Source organism: Aythya fuligula, chromosome 9 (genome assembly GCF_009819795.1).
Source record: "Aythya fuligula isolate bAytFul2 chromosome 9, bAytFul2.pri, whole genome shotgun sequence".
NCBI lineage: Eukaryota > Metazoa > Chordata > Aves > Anseriformes > Anatidae > Aythya > Aythya fuligula.
In genome coordinates this window covers 24272711-24290385 of record NC_045567.1, presented here as the reverse complement: position 1 = coordinate 24290385, position 17675 = coordinate 24272711, and the positions used below count along the sequence as shown (strand labels likewise).

General features: G+C 40.7%; 2 protein-coding genes across 6 annotated transcripts in view; one reads left to right on the top strand and one right to left on the bottom strand.

Annotated features, from left to right (window-relative positions):
• SMC4 (structural maintenance of chromosomes 4) overlaps positions 1 to 9109 on the top strand; it is a 32872-nt gene extending 23763 nt beyond the window's left edge. For all 5 annotated transcript variants that reach the window (XM_032193113.1, XM_032193111.1, XM_032193114.1 and 2 more), the window contains exons 11-24: positions 23 to 256; positions 834 to 1019; positions 1774 to 1935; positions 2571 to 2796; positions 2895 to 2974; positions 3165 to 3317; positions 3463 to 3589; positions 4381 to 4570; positions 4898 to 5042; positions 5706 to 5879; positions 6508 to 6690; positions 6888 to 7120; positions 7795 to 7978; positions 8756 to 9109. In XM_032193113.1, the coding sequence (XP_032049004.1) occupies positions 23 to 256; positions 834 to 1019; positions 1774 to 1935; positions 2571 to 2796; positions 2895 to 2974; positions 3165 to 3317; positions 3463 to 3589; positions 4381 to 4570; positions 4898 to 5042; positions 5706 to 5879; positions 6508 to 6690; positions 6888 to 7120; positions 7795 to 7978; positions 8756 to 8929 (2451 nt within the window). In that variant the 3' untranslated portion in view covers positions 8930 to 9109. The remainder of the gene's footprint in view (positions 1 to 22; positions 257 to 833; positions 1020 to 1773; positions 1936 to 2570; positions 2797 to 2894; positions 2975 to 3164; positions 3318 to 3462; positions 3590 to 4380; positions 4571 to 4897; positions 5043 to 5705; positions 5880 to 6507; positions 6691 to 6887; positions 7121 to 7794; positions 7979 to 8755) is intronic.
• A 1940-nt stretch (positions 9110 to 11049) lies between these two features.
• On the bottom strand, positions 11050 to 16771 carry TRIM59 (tripartite motif containing 59). The gene is made up of 3 exons (XM_032192836.1): positions 16742 to 16771; positions 15258 to 15394; positions 11050 to 14253 (listed from the first exon to the last, which is right to left on the bottom strand). The coding sequence occupies exon 3, from the start codon at positions 14248 to 14250 to the stop codon at positions 13015 to 13017; it is 1236 nt and encodes a 411-aa protein (XP_032048727.1). The 5' UTR covers positions 14251 to 14253; positions 15258 to 15394; positions 16742 to 16771; the 3' UTR covers positions 11050 to 13014.
• Between the last annotated feature and the right edge of the window lie 904 nt (positions 16772 to 17675).

The window sequence follows — 17675 nt, the reverse complement described above, 5'->3', positions numbered from 1 at the left end:
CTTGTACCGTTCATTTTTGCAGGCCAAAGAGAAGGAGCTTATGGAGTTTAATAAAACGGTGAATGAAGCACGATCAAAGATGGACGTAGCACAGTCAGAGCTTGATATCTATCTCAGCCGTCACAACACTGCTGTGTCTCAATTAAATAAGGCAAAGGAGACTCTGACATCTGTCTGTGAAACTCTTAAAGAAAGGAAAGCTGCTATCAAAGACATATCTGCAAAATTACCCAAAGCTGAACAGGAATTAAAGGAGGTGAGACCTAACTTTCTCATAGGTCGTTTCTTTGAGTTATAATTCAGTGCTGTGATACACAAACCGAAGTCCTACTGTTTATTTTAGCAGTTATCATGGTGAAAATACATTTAAAACTTCCTCCAATAAAATAGCATTAAAAAATACGTTTGGATACTTAGTTAACAACTGAAGTTAAATCTCTGCTTTCAAGTCTATTTTGCATTAAGAAAATGTTAACAGTAAGTACAGGAAATTAAATTCTGTGCATCTCAGCAAGGAAATTGGTTTAAATATAATAATTAGACATGGTGAGGTAAATAAATGGCTATGCTTCGGAGCCATTTGAATTTTACTTCTTACTCCACTCCCATTCCCCACAGAAAAAAATCCTGATACCTTGTTCTAAGCCCAATTAATTCATAAGCTGTTGTACCATATCAAAATATATCAAATCCCAGCCATTAGCCATTCTTCTGGTTTTGCTACCTCTCCTTGTCAATAGCTGCTTTCATTGCTTACACAATCATGAATCTAAGTGTCCTTGAATACAGTAGGTTTTCTGATGCTAAGATAATGTCTTTCTTTTAACTGATAGAAACAGAACAGGCTTGAGAAGCTGGGAAAAGATGAAACAGAAGTGAAGGATGTTGTTCTAAATCTGCGTCAAAAAGTAGAAGAAGCCAAAAGTTCTTTAGCACAAAGTCGCAATCGAGGAAAAGTGCTCGAGGCTCTGCTTCAGCAGAAGAAGTCTGGAAACATTCGTGGAATACACGGAAGACTGGTAATTTTTAAAAGGCCGTTATAAATTTTAGTCGTAAAATTTATGACGACAGAGTATTTTTTGTGTAAATAAGGAAAAGGTTGAATTCCTTAATTCTCTTATTAATTTGGACAGAGTTGCAAATCCTGTGGGCTTGGTATAAATTAAAATTTTGGTCCCGCTTGTGCTTCTGTGTTGGGCTGTGATCGACAGCTGGGGTGAATCCGATTCCTTTGCTAATTAGGATCACCTGTACCAGAGAAGTGGAGTGGTGTTTTTATCTTCTGGTACCACGGAAGGTAGAATTAGTTGGTAACCATCCATTTGGTAAATGTCACGTCCGACCTAGCTGACCAATGGTAGAACCATGCACAGAATATATGAAATGATTTTGTTAGGCCAGACTGCCTTGCTAAAATACTGGCATATAAAATTTACCTTTTTCTACAGACCAAAAATACGTGCTACCACATTGCTTTGCCAGACCTACCGCTTCTGAAGCTCTAAATATATGAATTTATCTTCTGTCATGGAAACAAGTACAGGAGAAATATAAAAGTAGCAGTGTGGAGGAGAGGTCAGGTGTGATATTAATTTGCAAATTTTAACTAAGGTTTAAGTTCTTTGACAAAGAAAAAAAAAGTTTTATAATTTGTTTTCATCTCATTTCATTTTATGTAAAGTTTTGGTCTTATCTCTCAATACCAAGACAAAACTTTGATGCCAAGCTAATCAGAGTACTTCTGCTTCTCCCCTACCACCTCTCAATTATTAGGGAGACTTGGGAGCTATCGATGAGAAGTATGATGTTGCTATTTCGTCATCTTGTAGTGCCTTAGACTACATCGTTGTCGATACAATCGATGTTGCAGAGGAATGTGTGAAATTCTTAAAGAGAACAGGAATTGGAGTTGCCACATTTATAGCCTTGGACAAAGTAAGTATTGGCACTCTGGCAAAAGAAATTATGTTGCTGATTTACCCTAAGGTGCACAGTGTTAATACTGTATATTGTAGATATATTATGTATTAATATGTATATGTATAAATATGACTTATATTGATATATTACACTGCATATGTATTAATACACATAAAGGTAGAATATAAAAAAGGATGTTGGTACCTTAGAACATTGTACTAGCAAACAATAAAGTTTAATTGCAGAGAATTACCAAGCTTTTTTGATACCTGCACGCATACAACAAATATTTGGTGTGTCCTTCTAGTCTATTTATTTATGTATTTTATATATATATGTAATTTTTATATTCATTTTTTCTTAAATTAGCAAACTTAATGATCCTAGTAATATGGTAACTGTAAACTATGAAACTTAAGCAACAAGTATGGCTAGCAAAGGGACAAATTATCAGTGAGTTTTTAATTATGCTGCAAGTAAGTAGAGATCCCTAAGGAAGGAAGCTTTACAGTTAATTACCATTCTGAGCAGTATTGTTACACTTAACTAGAGAATGATTACATTTGCTTTAAAGCCTTAACGTACCTTACAATAATGAAATGACTTTGTGATTTATCCTCTCACTCATTCGCTTACTTTTTTTGATGTAGATGGCTGTGTGGGAAAAAAATCTTAAAAAAATCCCAACCCCTGAAAATGCTCCTCGGTTGTTTGATCTGGTGAAAATAGAAGACGAGATCTTTCGCGTGGCTTTTTACTTCGCGTTACGTGATACCCTAGTAGTTAATACCTTGGGAGAAGCTTCCAGAATAGCCTTCCAAAAAGATAAAAGGTGGAGGGTTGTAACGTTGAAAGGGGAAGTCATTGAGCAATCAGGTATTTAAGTGCAAACTTACACTAAGATATTCGGTGCTTCATAGGTGATATCTATGCAAAATTAGTACGCTAACTTCTTTTCCTCTTTATTACTTTAGGAACAATGACTGGTGGTGGAAATAAAGTAATAAAGGGCAGAATGGGCTCCGCGGTTATAACTGATGTTTCAGAAGAAGAGGTTAGTGCATAATCTTAATTAAAAGTGGAATATCTTCAAAGTTCCTTATGTTTTGGCAGTTTGTACGCATATGCTCTTTGTCCTTTTAAATCTGTTTGAGATATTATAGACTGTCTAGCACACGAATGAGAACATGCTGTGTTTTGTGGTGGTGACACAAGGCAAGTGATCACATCTCATTTTTGTGTAGATCAGCAGAATGGAAGCTCAACTGCAGAAGGATTCCAAAAGAGCAGAACAGTGTGAAAAAGAGAAATTGCAGCTCGAAGAAGATGTACCAAAACTACGCTGGAATGTTCGGGAAATGAAAAATACTTTAGAAAAGTATACAGCGAGTATCCAGGTGAACAAGCTTCTTATTGAGGCACGATCTGGCTTCTCCATGCATGTGCAGGAGAACAGTTTCTCAGCCTCAAGTTAATACAGGCCTTGTCAGTATCAAAGATCTTTTTTAAAGCATGGAGTTCTAACAGCTGTGTTTTCTGTAGAATTATTCTGAACAAGAGGTTCTTCTAAAAGGCCAAGTTAAGGAACTTGAAGCAAACGTAATTGCTACTGCTCCGGACAAAAACAAACAGAAGGAATTGGAAAAAATCCTTGATGATTACAAAAAAGGTACTTGTTGTGGAGAGAGGGATTATAAATAAAAAATGTACTTATGATCCATTTAAAGGAGCAAATAATAAATAGCTAATAGAGGAGCAAACGCTACGGCTTTGTTTGAGGTTATAAATATCTTCTTGAATATTTCTGCCATATGATGGAAAGTCACAAACCTGTGCAGTCCTCTGGAGAGGTCACCGCCCTCTGCCTTTGAAGGCTCTCTGCTTTTCTTCTTCTGTCTCCAAAGAAAATTATAAATCTGTAGCAAACTTACAGGGAGACTTTTATTTTATTTAGTTTTCCCCTTAAAATACCACAGTGCCAGGTATCTTAATTTTTGAAAGCTGTTCAACTCACCAGGATAGTTTTGTTGAGTTGTAAGCAAAAGCTTGAAGGTGGAGTAGGCTATTGTACTATTCAGCATGAAGTGGTCATAGCAGTACTGAACAGTAGTGACTAGTTCTTACAGTTTTGCCCCTTTGAGCATTTTAAAACAAAGAATGCAAAGAATGAGCTTGGGACATATTGCTGCTTCTGTATTATACATGTATTTAAGTAGTGTATGAACGTTATAGTGATGCTTTACACCAAAATGCTTTGGTCGTGTAACAGTTGTCAGAAGGATGGGTGCAGTATGTTTTGTTGCCCCATTAAAAAGTATATATATTTTTTTGCAGTACAAAGAAACACATACGTTTCCGAAAGTATTAACACAGCAGAGCTTTGTGTCGCATGAACATTGATGTATTGCAATAGCCTGGTGAGACAGCATAAAGACATTAACCCCGTTTTGTTTGTGACAGATTATGAGCGTGTTGCTGAAAAAGCTGGTAAAATGGAAAGTGAAGTTAAAAGATTACATAAGCTCATAATTGATACCAGTAATCAAAAACTTAAAGTACACCAAGACAAACTTGATAAGATCAACAAAGAAATAGATGAACATACTTCAGCCATTACTAAAGCCCAAGTGGCAATCAAGAGCGCACAAAGGTATGGTAGACATCAATGTGTTCAATTTTAAAGCCTAGCAATTTTGTATAGCCACAAGTCATGTCTGGTTACCGTTAAATCTTTATCTTCATGGGGGCGATTTGTCAGGCCTCGGGAGAGGTGTGTTCACTTCTTTATGGCTAGAGGAAAACTGAGGGGAGGAGGTCATAAACTCTTTCTCTAAACTGACTGACCTCAAACAGACTATTTGTAACACGTTGGGTTATGAACAGCTAGCGAACAAGCTTTCTATGATTGTGTTTCTGGATTACGTTATGCCATATTTGCACTCCTGTAAAGTATACAAACATCTTGGTATCCATTCAGAAACATGAAAAAATCTGAAGAGGCTGTTCTTCGCACTGAGAAGGAAATTGGAGATAACGAGAAAGAAATTAAAGACTTAACAGAGGAGCTGACTGTGCTAGAAGACAAAGCCACTGAGGTTATGAATGAGCGCAAGCAAGCTGAAGTAAGCATACTGTTTATTTGGTGTGTTTCTTCATAGAGAATGCACTCTGAAATAAATTGTAGATAGTATTTGTTGTGCCAAAGGTGTCCTAATTGCTGATGTCTGTTACACTTCATCCTGAGACATCCCAGGCAGCCCCTAGCAATATGGAAATGGGTTTGGTTGCATTAGCTAATAGCTTCATTTAAAAAGCAATTTGAGCTTCAGACTTGATGACGCTGTCCTAATGCCTTTTTTCTAAGTTACTCTATTACTCATTCTCCAAAAATTCATATGGGATTTAAACAGCAGAGAATATTTTCTCTGTCCAACAATATATTGTGTGCATTCTTACAAAATGAATCGTTACTGAAAAATAATCATTAATGAAAGGTGATCTTTAAATAAAAAATAAAACAGTCCGAGTAAATGGTCTGATCTTCAGGTAAGGATTTGTTTAATCCAGATCTAGATTAAGAGCGTAATCTGTGGCATATTTTTACAAGTGGTGTTCCAGAATTCAGTGATCAGGTCAACCTAATTACAAGAGTGTATTTGGTTACATCAGTACTTAAGACTGTGGAGAGTAGGCTCTGTGAGTAACAACACAGTGAAACCAAACCTGAGAAACTGGTAACGCTTCACAGGCAGCTGATTAATGCCTTTCTTTTGTCATTTCTGTAGGAAGCACTGCCAGCAGTTCAGGAGGAGCATCGCGGTTTACTCCAGGAGATAGGTGCTATTCAAGAGGATGAATATGCACTTCAGAAGGAAGCTCTCAGTATAAAACTTAAAATCGAACAAATTCATGGTCATATTTCTACACACCAATCAAAGATTAAATACTGGCAAAAAGAGGTAAGGAAATTGTTAGTTCAGAGAACTTGATCTATGAGATCCCAAAAGACTAATGTTACCATGAAGAAGAAAACAGATAATTTAGGAAAAAAAAAACAAAACAACTCATGATTTATCGGTGTTAGTTGGAATTTTGGAGATCATAAAGATACATTGTTATTGTATTGTGTCTGCTTCCTACTCCAAATTTAAATTTGAAAGAGAAGGATCTAGACCAGCAGATGATCTTTCAGTGCCCTTTGTAGCCTTGTACATTTGAGGGTAGCTAGGGCAGCTATCACAGCAAGTAGAGGCAATTGAGGAAACTTCAATCTTGTACACACCAGGTATTAAATACACAGTTGTTAAAGTTCTGTGGAGTTAGGAGAGATGATCTTGTTATCTGCTACTGGTGCAATTACAGAGAAACATCACATTTCTAAGAATGATGTATATGATTTTCAGGAACACAACAACGGGGTGAAAGGATATTTGTTGTCTTTCTTGCAACTTAAAGAGAATTAAGTGAAGAAACGTGGAATGTCTCGAAGGTTCACTATATACTAATATAGCAAATGTTATTGAAACGTGTTCATGTGATAACTGATGTGATCTTTAAAGTTTTCTTGAAACTGTTTTTGAATTTTAGATATCAAAATTATCACTGCACGCCATAGAAGATAAGCCACCTGAAGAACTTCCAGTGCTCAGTCAAGAAGAGCTTGAGGCTATCAAGGATCCAGATGTTATCACTAACCAGATAGCTCTGCTGGAAGCCCAGTGTCATGAAATGAAACCAAACCTCAGTGCTATTGCAGAATACAAGAAGAAGGTAAGCTGAATTACTGTCATGTAGTGGTAGGATTCACCTTTTTGATACTTGTCTATTTTTTTGTTTCAAAGCTGTTAGTCCTTCAGGGGAAAATGAGTTTTCAAATTATATTAAAAAGAAAAAAAAAACTTAAAATCTAAAATAGAGACAGTTTCTTTAACTACACTTTTTTTTTTTTTTTTTTTTTTTTTTTACAGGAAGAGTTATACTTGAACCGTGTGGCTGAATTGGATGAAATAACCAACAAGAGAGACAAATTTAGACAAGCTTATGAAGATCTTCGGAAACAAAGGCTAAATGAATTTATGGCAGGATTTAACGTAATAACAAATAAACTGAAGGAAAACTACCAGATGCTTACGTTGGGAGGAGATGCTGAATTGGAACTTGTAGACAGTCTGGATCCCTTCTCTGAGGGAATCATGTTTAGGTTTGTCAAAATACTTGATAGTGCTGTAATTCTTTTGCTGTATTGCTTTTTTGACTTTCTTTAAAGTAAATTTTCTGTGGTCATCAGCAAACCAAGGTAGCCTTACTTCTTAGCAAGTACTGGAAGATGCTGACAGAAGCCAAAACTTTTTAGCATTGAAAAATGAAGAGATTTGTTTTGCTTGGAGAAATAAGTAACTAGCAGCAGTTAGAAAGCTTTGACTTTGAAGTAATTTCCCAGATTTGTTAATTCCCAAGTCATTTAACTCTGCCTGGGGAATCATGTCAGTCATACGGGTAAGTGGGGATTGTTCTGTCATAAATGGTCCTAAGAGTACGTTCATTACATAATAGAATAGCACTTTTTAAAGATAATTAAAAAGCAATTTTTAAGTGTTAGGCCTCCCCCAGAGAATAGCTGAGTGCTACAACAGCTCTAGTTCAGACACCAGCTGACCACCCAGCTGTGTGAGCACCCCAAGCTACCTGTGGTGAACAGCTCACTGCCTCCCGGTTGTGGAGGACTGACCATCAAGCAGCTCATCCACGGTTTGTCTGGCTTCTTCAGCTGTCTGTGTCTTCCACGAACTCCCTCCTCTCTTGACTTGCTTTTCATACAGCGCGTTTATTTTGATTGTGAACAGAAATAATGTCCAAACTCTAACTTTCTTTCAGTGTTCGGCCTCCAAAGAAAAGTTGGAAGAAAATATTTAACTTATCAGGAGGAGAGAAGACTCTAAGTTCACTGGCGCTAGTTTTTGCACTTCATCATTACAAGCCAACACCGCTTTATTTTATGGATGAGATTGATGCAGCACTTGACTTCAAAAACGTGTCTATTGTAGCATTTTACATCTATGTAAGTATTTAACTACTGTAGTCTATTTTTTCCCAAGATTTTTTCTTCTCTGCTTGTAAATACAAAGTGGTATCACAATTACAAAGCAGACTGGTTTTGGGGACAGCCTAGAAGTGTCAAAGATTATGATGTAAGTATCGCTGAAGTGCTTCCCTGATTTTAAGTAGCTATCTGCAACTGTTAAACTTTGCTTCAACACTGCCTAATTGTCACACTTGTGATTTCACACTGCTACTCCTGGGTTCCTAAAGAAAAATGGTGGTTTTATTTTTAAAGCGCTACCAACCAAATCTAGGTATTTTACCTGTTTGTGCCTTCGTGTCCCAGAACTACAGGCCTTCAAGGCTTGTCCTCTATCAAAGGGTGGGTGGAGATAGGTTTGTTTTCCTTTGCGTCCCTAAAACAGCCCTTGTTCGAGCTGTTCAGGTAAGTTAGTAACGCCCACCTTCAGTAAGCTTGGTGGGATTCACGTTAAAACTGTGGTGAACATCTGAAAAACTTTATGAATGTTTATATTTAATTGACCTCACTTGAACAGGTCATGTTAAAGGGGAAAACAGGGGAAGCTCATGCTTAAGTCAGAAAGCCAAGCAAGCTAAGAGAGTGTTGTGTGGTTCTGAGCAGTCATCAGCTGTAGATCTGTTAACGATCCCGTGACTGATCAGCGTAGTTATCACCAAGTAATTCCACAGCTCCTAAAACCTGCATACAGACACCATACAAGAACGTGTAGCTTTCTGAAGTCCTATGAGCTAATGCAAATAACTTATTTTTCAGGAGCAAACAAAAAATGCACAATTTATCATCATCTCCCTGCGAAACAACATGTTTGAGATTGCAGACAGACTGATTGGAATATACAAGACTAACAATACCACAAAAAGTGTGGCAACCAACCCAAAAGTCATTGCATATAAAGGACTGGCTGAACCTCCGCAGTGTTGTACATAATATAGCTCAAATGTAGCACGAACAAAAAACTTCCCAGTGTCTATTTACATTCTTGTTGCTGCTCACTGTGTCTTTTCTAATAAACTTTTGTATATTGAGATTTTTTTCCTCTAGTTTTAAGGCTTCTATTTGAGCTTGTTAATAAAACCAGTCTCTAAATAAATTCCTTTATCATTATTATACAGTCTATGGGGGTCTTAATTATATGAACTGATTAGAAAGAACAGACCTTTCTCTAATTACATACCTAGCTGCATTCTAATATTCCACGGACAAGCTTTATGTCAATGCTTGGGTCACGCATGAAGTTATAAAGGCCTGGTTTTGTTTTTTTGTTTTTACTCTAAGTAAATTATTTTTAAATGCCATCAAAGTAAGAGCATACTTATGCAATATCATACATTATATTATACTTATATATATATTGAATATCATATTCTATTAATATAAAAAAAAGCTTTGATTTTAGATTGTTTCAGTAAGTGAAGTCCATATATAAAATCACATTTATAGTATAAAGATGCACAAGGGAAAGGACTTGGATTTCTAGCTGCTGTTGTAAAGCTGTGCGGTCTGGGAATTAGCCACTTGTAACTGTTTAGCAGTGAATTGACTCAGCTTCAAAGGCTCTTTAGTTATTTTCATCTCCCTGCAGTTACACAGGACAATTCTTCCTGCTTTCCCTTGGCCCAACAAACCGGCTGCAGCCATGCTGGCACTGTCAGTTACTAATCCCGCAGTAACTCACCTGTTGCTCTTACCATCATTTCACAAAGGGCTGAACGATTCCCAGTGCGGAGGCAAGGCTGTGTAAATCCTCACCCTCCTGCTGTTGCTCGCCCAGCTGTTACAGGAAGTTTTCCACACTCTGTCAGAGCTTCAGTTTATGCTGTGCTTTGAGTCAGAGCTGTTTTGTACTTCAAGTACTGGAGCTCTGTGTTTCACTCCACAAGTCAGGCCAGTACCTGGCATCTTTTCACTAATAACTGATCCCTGAACTAGACGTGGCTCATGCGTTGGGATGAGATTCTTCACTGCTGTGTGTCAGCAACTCCTTTGGTCAGAAAACAATTGTACATTACGTGCTACTTGAAGTCACTTCAGTTAGTCAGCAGGGCTTAGCCAACTATTTGCTATTGCCTTAATAATTAACCACTGATGTGCTTATAAAATGTCTGTCAGTAGAAAAGCTCGCTAAGCACAGTTCTAGAACGATGGTTTGTTATTTCTGTGCTTAGTCCTCGATTACATTTCCATCTCTCTGCCGTTTTCATACTAAGCAAGCTTAACAAGCCTGAGTTAGGTTATCCCGGGTTTTGTTGTCCCGGGCCTGACCAGGGGAGTGGCGCACCCAGTGAAATACTGCGTGAAATCACCGAGCAGCAACAGTGAAGTGCACAACAGCAGAAGACAAAAACACAAGGCATTTCCTACCCATACTAACACCAGCCATGCACGCTGTGCAGTTCTGAGGTTTTTCTCCCCATCTCAAGCTGACTCTAGAACACCTTGAAGTACAGCTCGAGGCTCAATTTACGGTTTCAGTTTGCTTTCAGTTCTCACTATCTACTCCTGCACTAAGTAGCAGTCACTTAACCTTCCCCAGGGTGAATTGGCGTTGGCCGCAGCAGTAATTGCTGTGTGATGCCCCTGCCCTTACCCCAGCCCGCGAGCTCCTCTGCCAAATTTTGGCCCCGTCCTTTAGAGAAGGGGTGGGCAGCTGGCACCCAGCCGCAGTGACCCCACCACCCCATCGGGCAGAACTGAAAGGGGCCAATGCTGGACAAGGCAAAACAACACCAAATCTGCATCAAGCAACTAAAGGGCCTGCTGCTTCAGGGACACTTCACCACGTCCAAACTACAAAAACTGGGGCAAGTGGAAGAAAACGAAACAGACCCAGCACAACTGCGTACCCTCGTTCTTGCTCCAACAACAGCTGCTGCTCCTGTCGCGTGGCTCCAGCTCAGCCCCATGCTCCAGCTCTGTTTAGGATTAGAGGGAGACTCTGTACAGCAAAGAAATCAAGGTGTTAACCATCCCTAGTATAAGAATACATTTTATTTTATGTAAATTTATTAAAATATATGGTACATAAGTACAAGTACTAAATGTTTCAATCAGTGATAAAAGCATCTTATAAATTCGTGTTGTCTGGAAAAATAAAATTTCATTATAAACTTTCCATAAGGTTTTTAAAAGTTAGGAAAATAAAGGACAGGAAGGTAAGTCAAAAAAGAAGCCTCGTGGTAGGCATACAGTTAGCACCAGGATTTCAGACTTACATGCCAGATGACAGCCTTCTAGCAGGACTTCAGAGAAAAACAAACAGCCTGAGTCCAAAGTGTCACCGGGAAATTAACGTGCCACTTCATCCAGTCCCAGATACACCTACGCACTATTTCAAACTCTGACCAGTGGTATCACTGGGATTTGACTTTGTAACGCTATAAATCCAGATTACAGAAGCAGAAATTATAGAACCAGGCAGAGGCCCACTCCTCTGGAGCACTGCTTGGTCACACCTTTCAGTCAGATCCACGCAACAGAAACCCCAAGCTGCAGAGAAGGGTGCTGCACAATAGCCCTTCGGATACGCTTCATGCTTTAGCAATGCAGCAACAGGAGGACATCAATATCCTTCAGACTTCATTTAGGCTTAAGGAACGCACCAGCACCACGTCTGGCTCCCACCTCGCTGCAGGCAGTGGCAGCAGCTGCTATTTCGCAGGAGCCCCCACCAGTGTCTGCTGGATGCAACGCGCAAGTCTGGGTTTGCGCACGGGTTTTAACGTGTCACGTAGCAAGAGGCCACCCCCAGAACTAATCACTATTTAAACAACTCGTATGTTTTTAAATAATAATCAATACAGCACCCAAGGAATGCTGCTATGCTAAAATATACTATTATGTTTATAAGTCAAAATTAGGCATATAAAGAGCCCATTTTTGGGTTTTATAAAATCATTAGTTCATTATAAACTTCTGTGTTCTGCTGTTCTAACGGCAGTGCTTAAAGGCTGCTTGATCACAGCTGACTCAGTAATAACCGAAGGTCAAGGGCTGCTGCCATTGTGAATTTGTCTGCTGAGCACAGCTTCGTACCTCTTCAAACGAAGAAAAGCGTGGTAGTGATTATTTGACTGCAGAACAAAATGCTGTCATTTTTTCTTCTAGGTCAAGGTAAAGACCTCCATTATTTGTGCTGAAAGCCTGAAAATTTACTCATTTTCAAGTTGTTTAAGGGCTCTTGACATTTGAAATCCTTGTACCGCCAATTTCAAAGGGAGTTTTGCTACTTACTGCAATATGTATCTATTTTCACTGCATATTCTTTCAGCAACAACCCAAGGCTCATTCTAGGAAACGGTGCAAATTCCCCGTTAAGACTAAATAAATTCCTGATTTGTGCGTAGCTGGCACTAAACTCTGCATGCAATACGTTACCACGAGTACTGCAGCTACTGCTCCGTAAACTGGAGATAACAATTTAAAAGAGATTAAAAAAACAACAGATTATAAAAAAGGATGAAATCATGTCACTAGTAACCAGCAACATCCAAAATGAGGTCCATTACTGTATGATTTAGAGAGTCAGGTATGTCAGTTAAATTACCGTTAGAAAGAGGTCAGTAAAACACTAAATGCAAGCTTTATGTACACCAGAGCTAGTAACCGACTGACCTGTCTAGGACCAGCCACTTTGCAGCCTGAGGTGCTTTTTTTAAACTTTCAATGTTGCAGTGTATTTATTAAAAACATAATTAGATTATGTTACCACTAAAAAATGTAGAGGTTTGAGTTTTTACAATCAGGAAGCTGCCTATAGCTTTCTTACGCAGACATTGCTTCTGCCTAGCTTCCAGTTTTACCAACCACCTACCTACTTGCTGTGTGAGCAGATTAACTCTTAGTTAAATGAGAAGATTTATAACCAAAAAGACATGTTCAATGAAAAACCTATAAAGAAAAAGGAAGAACATGGAAAAGAAAGAAAAAGCGTGGAGTTTTAACAACCCGGCTATTAAGTAGAAACTTCAATTAAAAATAAATCTTGGGGATTCCTGCAGTAAGTTCTAATTCAATCATTGAAATAGCCAAAGAGGAACAATCATCCCTAAAAACCTCACCGTAAGATTAAATCTATGGCACAGTGCATCCACTATAGTCTGCAAATGAGCACAAAAACCTCGATAAATAGAGAGCAAGAATTCTGAAATGTAAGTGGAAACAGTTTCAATTCCAAATGATGACACCAGTTTGGAAAATGCAAACAGAGCTATCGCTGCTATTACAAAAAGAAGAATGACTGCTAGAAAATTTACAGCCGGGGGGAGTTCTTCAGATTTTACTCTTTCTTTTTCCCTGCTTTTGATCTGTAATTTCCTTTTTGGAATCAGTTTTATCTTTGGAGTAAGGATCTTGTTGATCTGACCAATTTCGGTGTTGGACCACACATCCTTCAACAGGTGCCCAACCCTGGGGTAGATCTCGACAGGTTTAACATCCGGTAGCTGCTTCTCTTTCAAAGCTTTTAGCCGTTGGTACACCCCATCCACCTTCTCAAGAAAAACAAGTGGGGACTCTTCTTTCTGAATAGATGTGTTCAGTGACATTAATTCAAGCTGTTCTTCCCTCATTTTTTTTAAATTCTCAATGAGAGGATCATATTCTTCCAAAACCTGCCTGTTGATTTCATCCAGTGCAGAGAGCAGAGCTTGTTTTTTATGCTCTAATGTCTCGCTAAGTTTCTTAAAGTATAGAACCACTACTTTTTTATCATCTTGAATGACGCTTTCACACTGGGATTTCTGTTCTTTCAGCTTTTCAATAAGCAAATATACATCAGCCCAGTGTTTATCAGTCAGCTGCTCGAGAATTTTTCCAGAAGACTGCTTCTCTTTTAGGTAGGCACTGTAAAGGTCGTCTATGGGATGCCCGTTGTGTTTTCCTATTGTAAGGCAATGCCCACACACCATTTTTTTATCCAAAAGGCAGTAAACGTTCAGCGGCTGCCTATAATGCTCACTGCAAGTTGCAACATCAGAGTGATCTTCCTGACGGTATTTCTCAATAATAGCTTTCAGTGCAAAGTTGATCGGCAGCGATTCAGTGCCAGAGTCAGGAATCTCAACAACGCTCCTACAGTTTGGGCACTTCAGAAGAATTCTCAGGGGTCTCCAAATGGAAAAGTTGCCTGACAGATCAAGAACACCCTCCAGACAATTTCTACAGAATGTATGGGAACAAGGCAGAACACGGGGATCTGAAAACAGGCTGTAGCAGATGGAGCACGTTAACTCTTCCTCAAAGTGATGCATGTCCTACAGAAGAAAAAGAGAAAACCATTTAAACTCTTTTTACAATCCTTTAAAATTGTCTTATTAACCTAAAGGCCTCAATGTGAAATTTAATAACCAGTAGCCTAACCTACACTGGCATTTTCATTGCCAAGGGGAAAAAGGACAAAAAAAACTAAGTGATTGATTGTTTAAAGAGCTAAGCTAATGATCTTCACATAGGTGAACACTGTCTACTCACATATTTCCAACTTCTGCCTTAAAAAGCCAGAAAAAGCAACTAATCTAATATACTGGCTACATAAGCTTTTTTTAATTATTATTAATAATTACAGTAGGAAATATATTTAAATGTATATATTGATAGAGTCATTGTGAATCTTAGGACAGTTACTTCAACTTAACTAACTTTTTAGGTTTTGCTCATGGTTAGAAAAAAAAAAAAGAATCCTTAGCAAGTACCCTCATTCCTTAGTTTCTTCCATAGATGTGTAATTAACACAACTTAAAAAAACCCTCTATGTCTAATGCCACTTCTTCCCCCACCCCCCCCACTTAAATCTAGGGCTGTAAGTTCCCTTCAAACAAACTGTTACAGGAGGGAAATTTTCTTTACAAACGTAACGTCTACATTATTTGATCTACATAAAGGGCAAGATAAAATTAATCTTCAAAAAATGGTTTTAATTACAAAGTACCTGCCTGCTACCAGAGAAGCGAAGGAGCCAATTTCAGGCTTTCCTTAGCACCCTCACAAACCACCTCCAGGCTCTGAAAAGCAAGCAGCTGCTGGCGGGGCAGCACGGCCCTAACGGAGTCACGCATCGCAGCACGGCTTCTGGAGCCGAGCAGGAACAAGTCCAAGTCAGGCCAGCCCCGAGGCCTGCGCGGCTCCACTGCCCTTCAGGCCCCCTTCCTCCCCTTCCAGGCCACCCAGGCGGGAGCTGCCGCGCTGTGCAGTGCTGCTGTCCCCAACCCCTGTGGCCCGGCTTCTCCTGCCCGGTTATTCAGAAGTTTAAAACCATTACCCTGATTGCCAGCAGTGATCCTCGCTGTGGGTGCCCTGTATTGTTTCCGTTTGTTCCAGATGATTACTCGGCAGCTGTACTGGGGAGGCAGAAGGTAGAAGTGCCTAAATCACTGGCAGCAGGGTGGAGAAAACAGCCTGCACATGAACAATGGGGAAATGAGTTAGTAGATGGTTATCGGATACAGAGCTGCTGGGAAATAAGGATGACCTAACACCATAGTTAAGCAAAGAATGAGGAAAAAAAGTTTCCCAGTGAAAGAAAGAAAAGGCAGGAAGCTCATAAACACTTTCCTGTACCAAGCAGGTATTTTCCTTAAACACTCCAAACAACTCTGGTAGCAAATACACACGTGTACATAGGCATTTATACTAGGAGAGTCATTCAGTGTAAGCAAATCACAAACTGGAAGACGTTACAAAAACTCAAAGAGTAATTGTGCCAGTAACACGCCAGGTTTCAGAAATCTCCTAACCGAAGGCCTGCTTTGTGGCATTTTATCTTCTTCTAATGAATGATACTATAGATGAGATGAAAGCACGTAATGCAGCAGCATACCTGCTACAACTACGTTTCAAAAATTAACTAGTCTGATGTTTTTTGAACAGACTTCACGGGTATTTTTTTTCCCAGCACAGCTTTCATTTAAGCAGGCCAAAGTAACAGAGCGTGTCCACTGACAGCACCGCATTCCTGACCTAGAGAGCCAGACACCCTTCATCTCGTTAATTATGCAAACCATTGTTTAGGAACAGTTCTATCTGGAATCCAGCCTCTCCAGCGGTTAGGTGGACAAACAAGCAATCCCTTTACAATAAAAGGCAGCTGTAACAAGCTGACAGACCCCGTTTGGCTCCACAGGGTTTTAAAAGCTGAGTTTGGCAGCAGGTTACAGCCCAGCCAAGCCATGGAGGCGTTACACGAGAACCTGAGGCAGAGCTGGGTGCTGCTGGGCTCCCTGCGCTCTGCCAGAGAGAAGAAGGGACCAGGAAGGGACCTGGAGCCTCACAGTTCAGCCAAACCAGCCCCATAAACCCCCGAGCTGTAGGGCACCGTTAAGTCCTGTACCACCAGCACCAGAACCCAAGTAAGAAGTGAAGCGACACACGGCCAGCGTCCCCCACTTCCAGGCTGCTGTCACAGTGAAGGCTGACAGAACTCACCCCGGGACACAGAGGCCGGGTCGCAGCTCCAACACCTGCAGGCCAGGCGGCGCCCCCCGGCACCTCCCTCCCGTCCCTCACGCCACAAGCACCCCGCGCCCCGTCACAGCCCCGTCCCCACACAGGGGCTCCAGCCCGCCCTTCTCCGCCTTTCTCCTCGCTGGGGGGCGAAGCGAGGAGGGGTCGCACCCGCCGAGCCCCCTCCTTTACGTGACCCCCCTCGGTTACCACACGAAGCCCTGCCCGGCTCCTCCGCCCCCCTCAGAGCCCCCCCGGTCCCCTCAGGGTCCCCTCAGAGCCCCCCCGGTGCCCTCCGCTCACCGCCGCCTGCCCGGCCCCGCCGCTCCCCTCAGCGCCCCGAGCCGCGCATGCGCCCGGGCGGCGGCGCCCAACGGCTCCGGGCTGCGCCGTTCGAACGGCAACGGGCGGGAACGGCCCCTAACGGCCGCTAACGGTCCCCAACGGTCCCCTCGCCCCGTGTGGGGGGCTCTGGGCAGAGCGGGAGAGGGACCCGGGGCGGCTGACGGGGACTCGGCTCCTCTGCCGGCTGGGACGGCGCCTCAGAGGGTTTGGGGCTGGGTGCAAGGTGCAAACCGTAGGTAATTTGTGATTAAGAAGTCATCTAAAAATGGTAATTTGTGATTAAGAAGTCATCTGGAGTTAAAATATATACATACACTGTATACGTGACTGAATTTTCAAGGTTGAGGGAAAGAAACACAAGTGTATGGCAAGAAGCAGGAGGGCTAATGAGGCACAACACACCTGAGGTCGTCATCAGCAGTGATGAAACAAAACACGAGGCATTACTGAAAAGGGAAACAGCTCGGCATACAGCCCTGCTTTCCTTGTCCACACCTTTGTGTCAGTGTTGCAATCGGTGCTTACCACACCCCCTTTGTCTTCACAGTACGGGATAAATTCACCCTGAAGCTGGAAAAAGAGAGAGAAGTCCTCTGACATCTGCTTCAGGGAGGTCAGGAACAGACCTTTGGCAAGTACTAATCAGAGAAATACAAAATAAACAAATAATAATAAAAAAGGAGGTAAGTATTACGGTTCAGCTTAATGTTAGGTTTGTTTACCTACCTTGGCTCTTAAAGGCAGTGAAGGTAGTTTAAGTGAAGCAAAACTGCCACTGCCATACTTTAAAAATGGGCAGTCATAATGAAGACTGTACTTTGTCTTCTCCTTGAGCAAAACCAGAGATTGCAGTAGAAAGTGAAAGGACTAGGATTACTGGTACTGACAGTGT

Bases quoted from the DNA above. Each gene is read 5' to 3' on its own strand.
- TRIM59 (XM_032192836.1), bottom strand. From the start codon at position 14,250: ATGCATCACTTTGAGGAAGAGTTAACGTGCTCCATCTGCTACAGCCTG.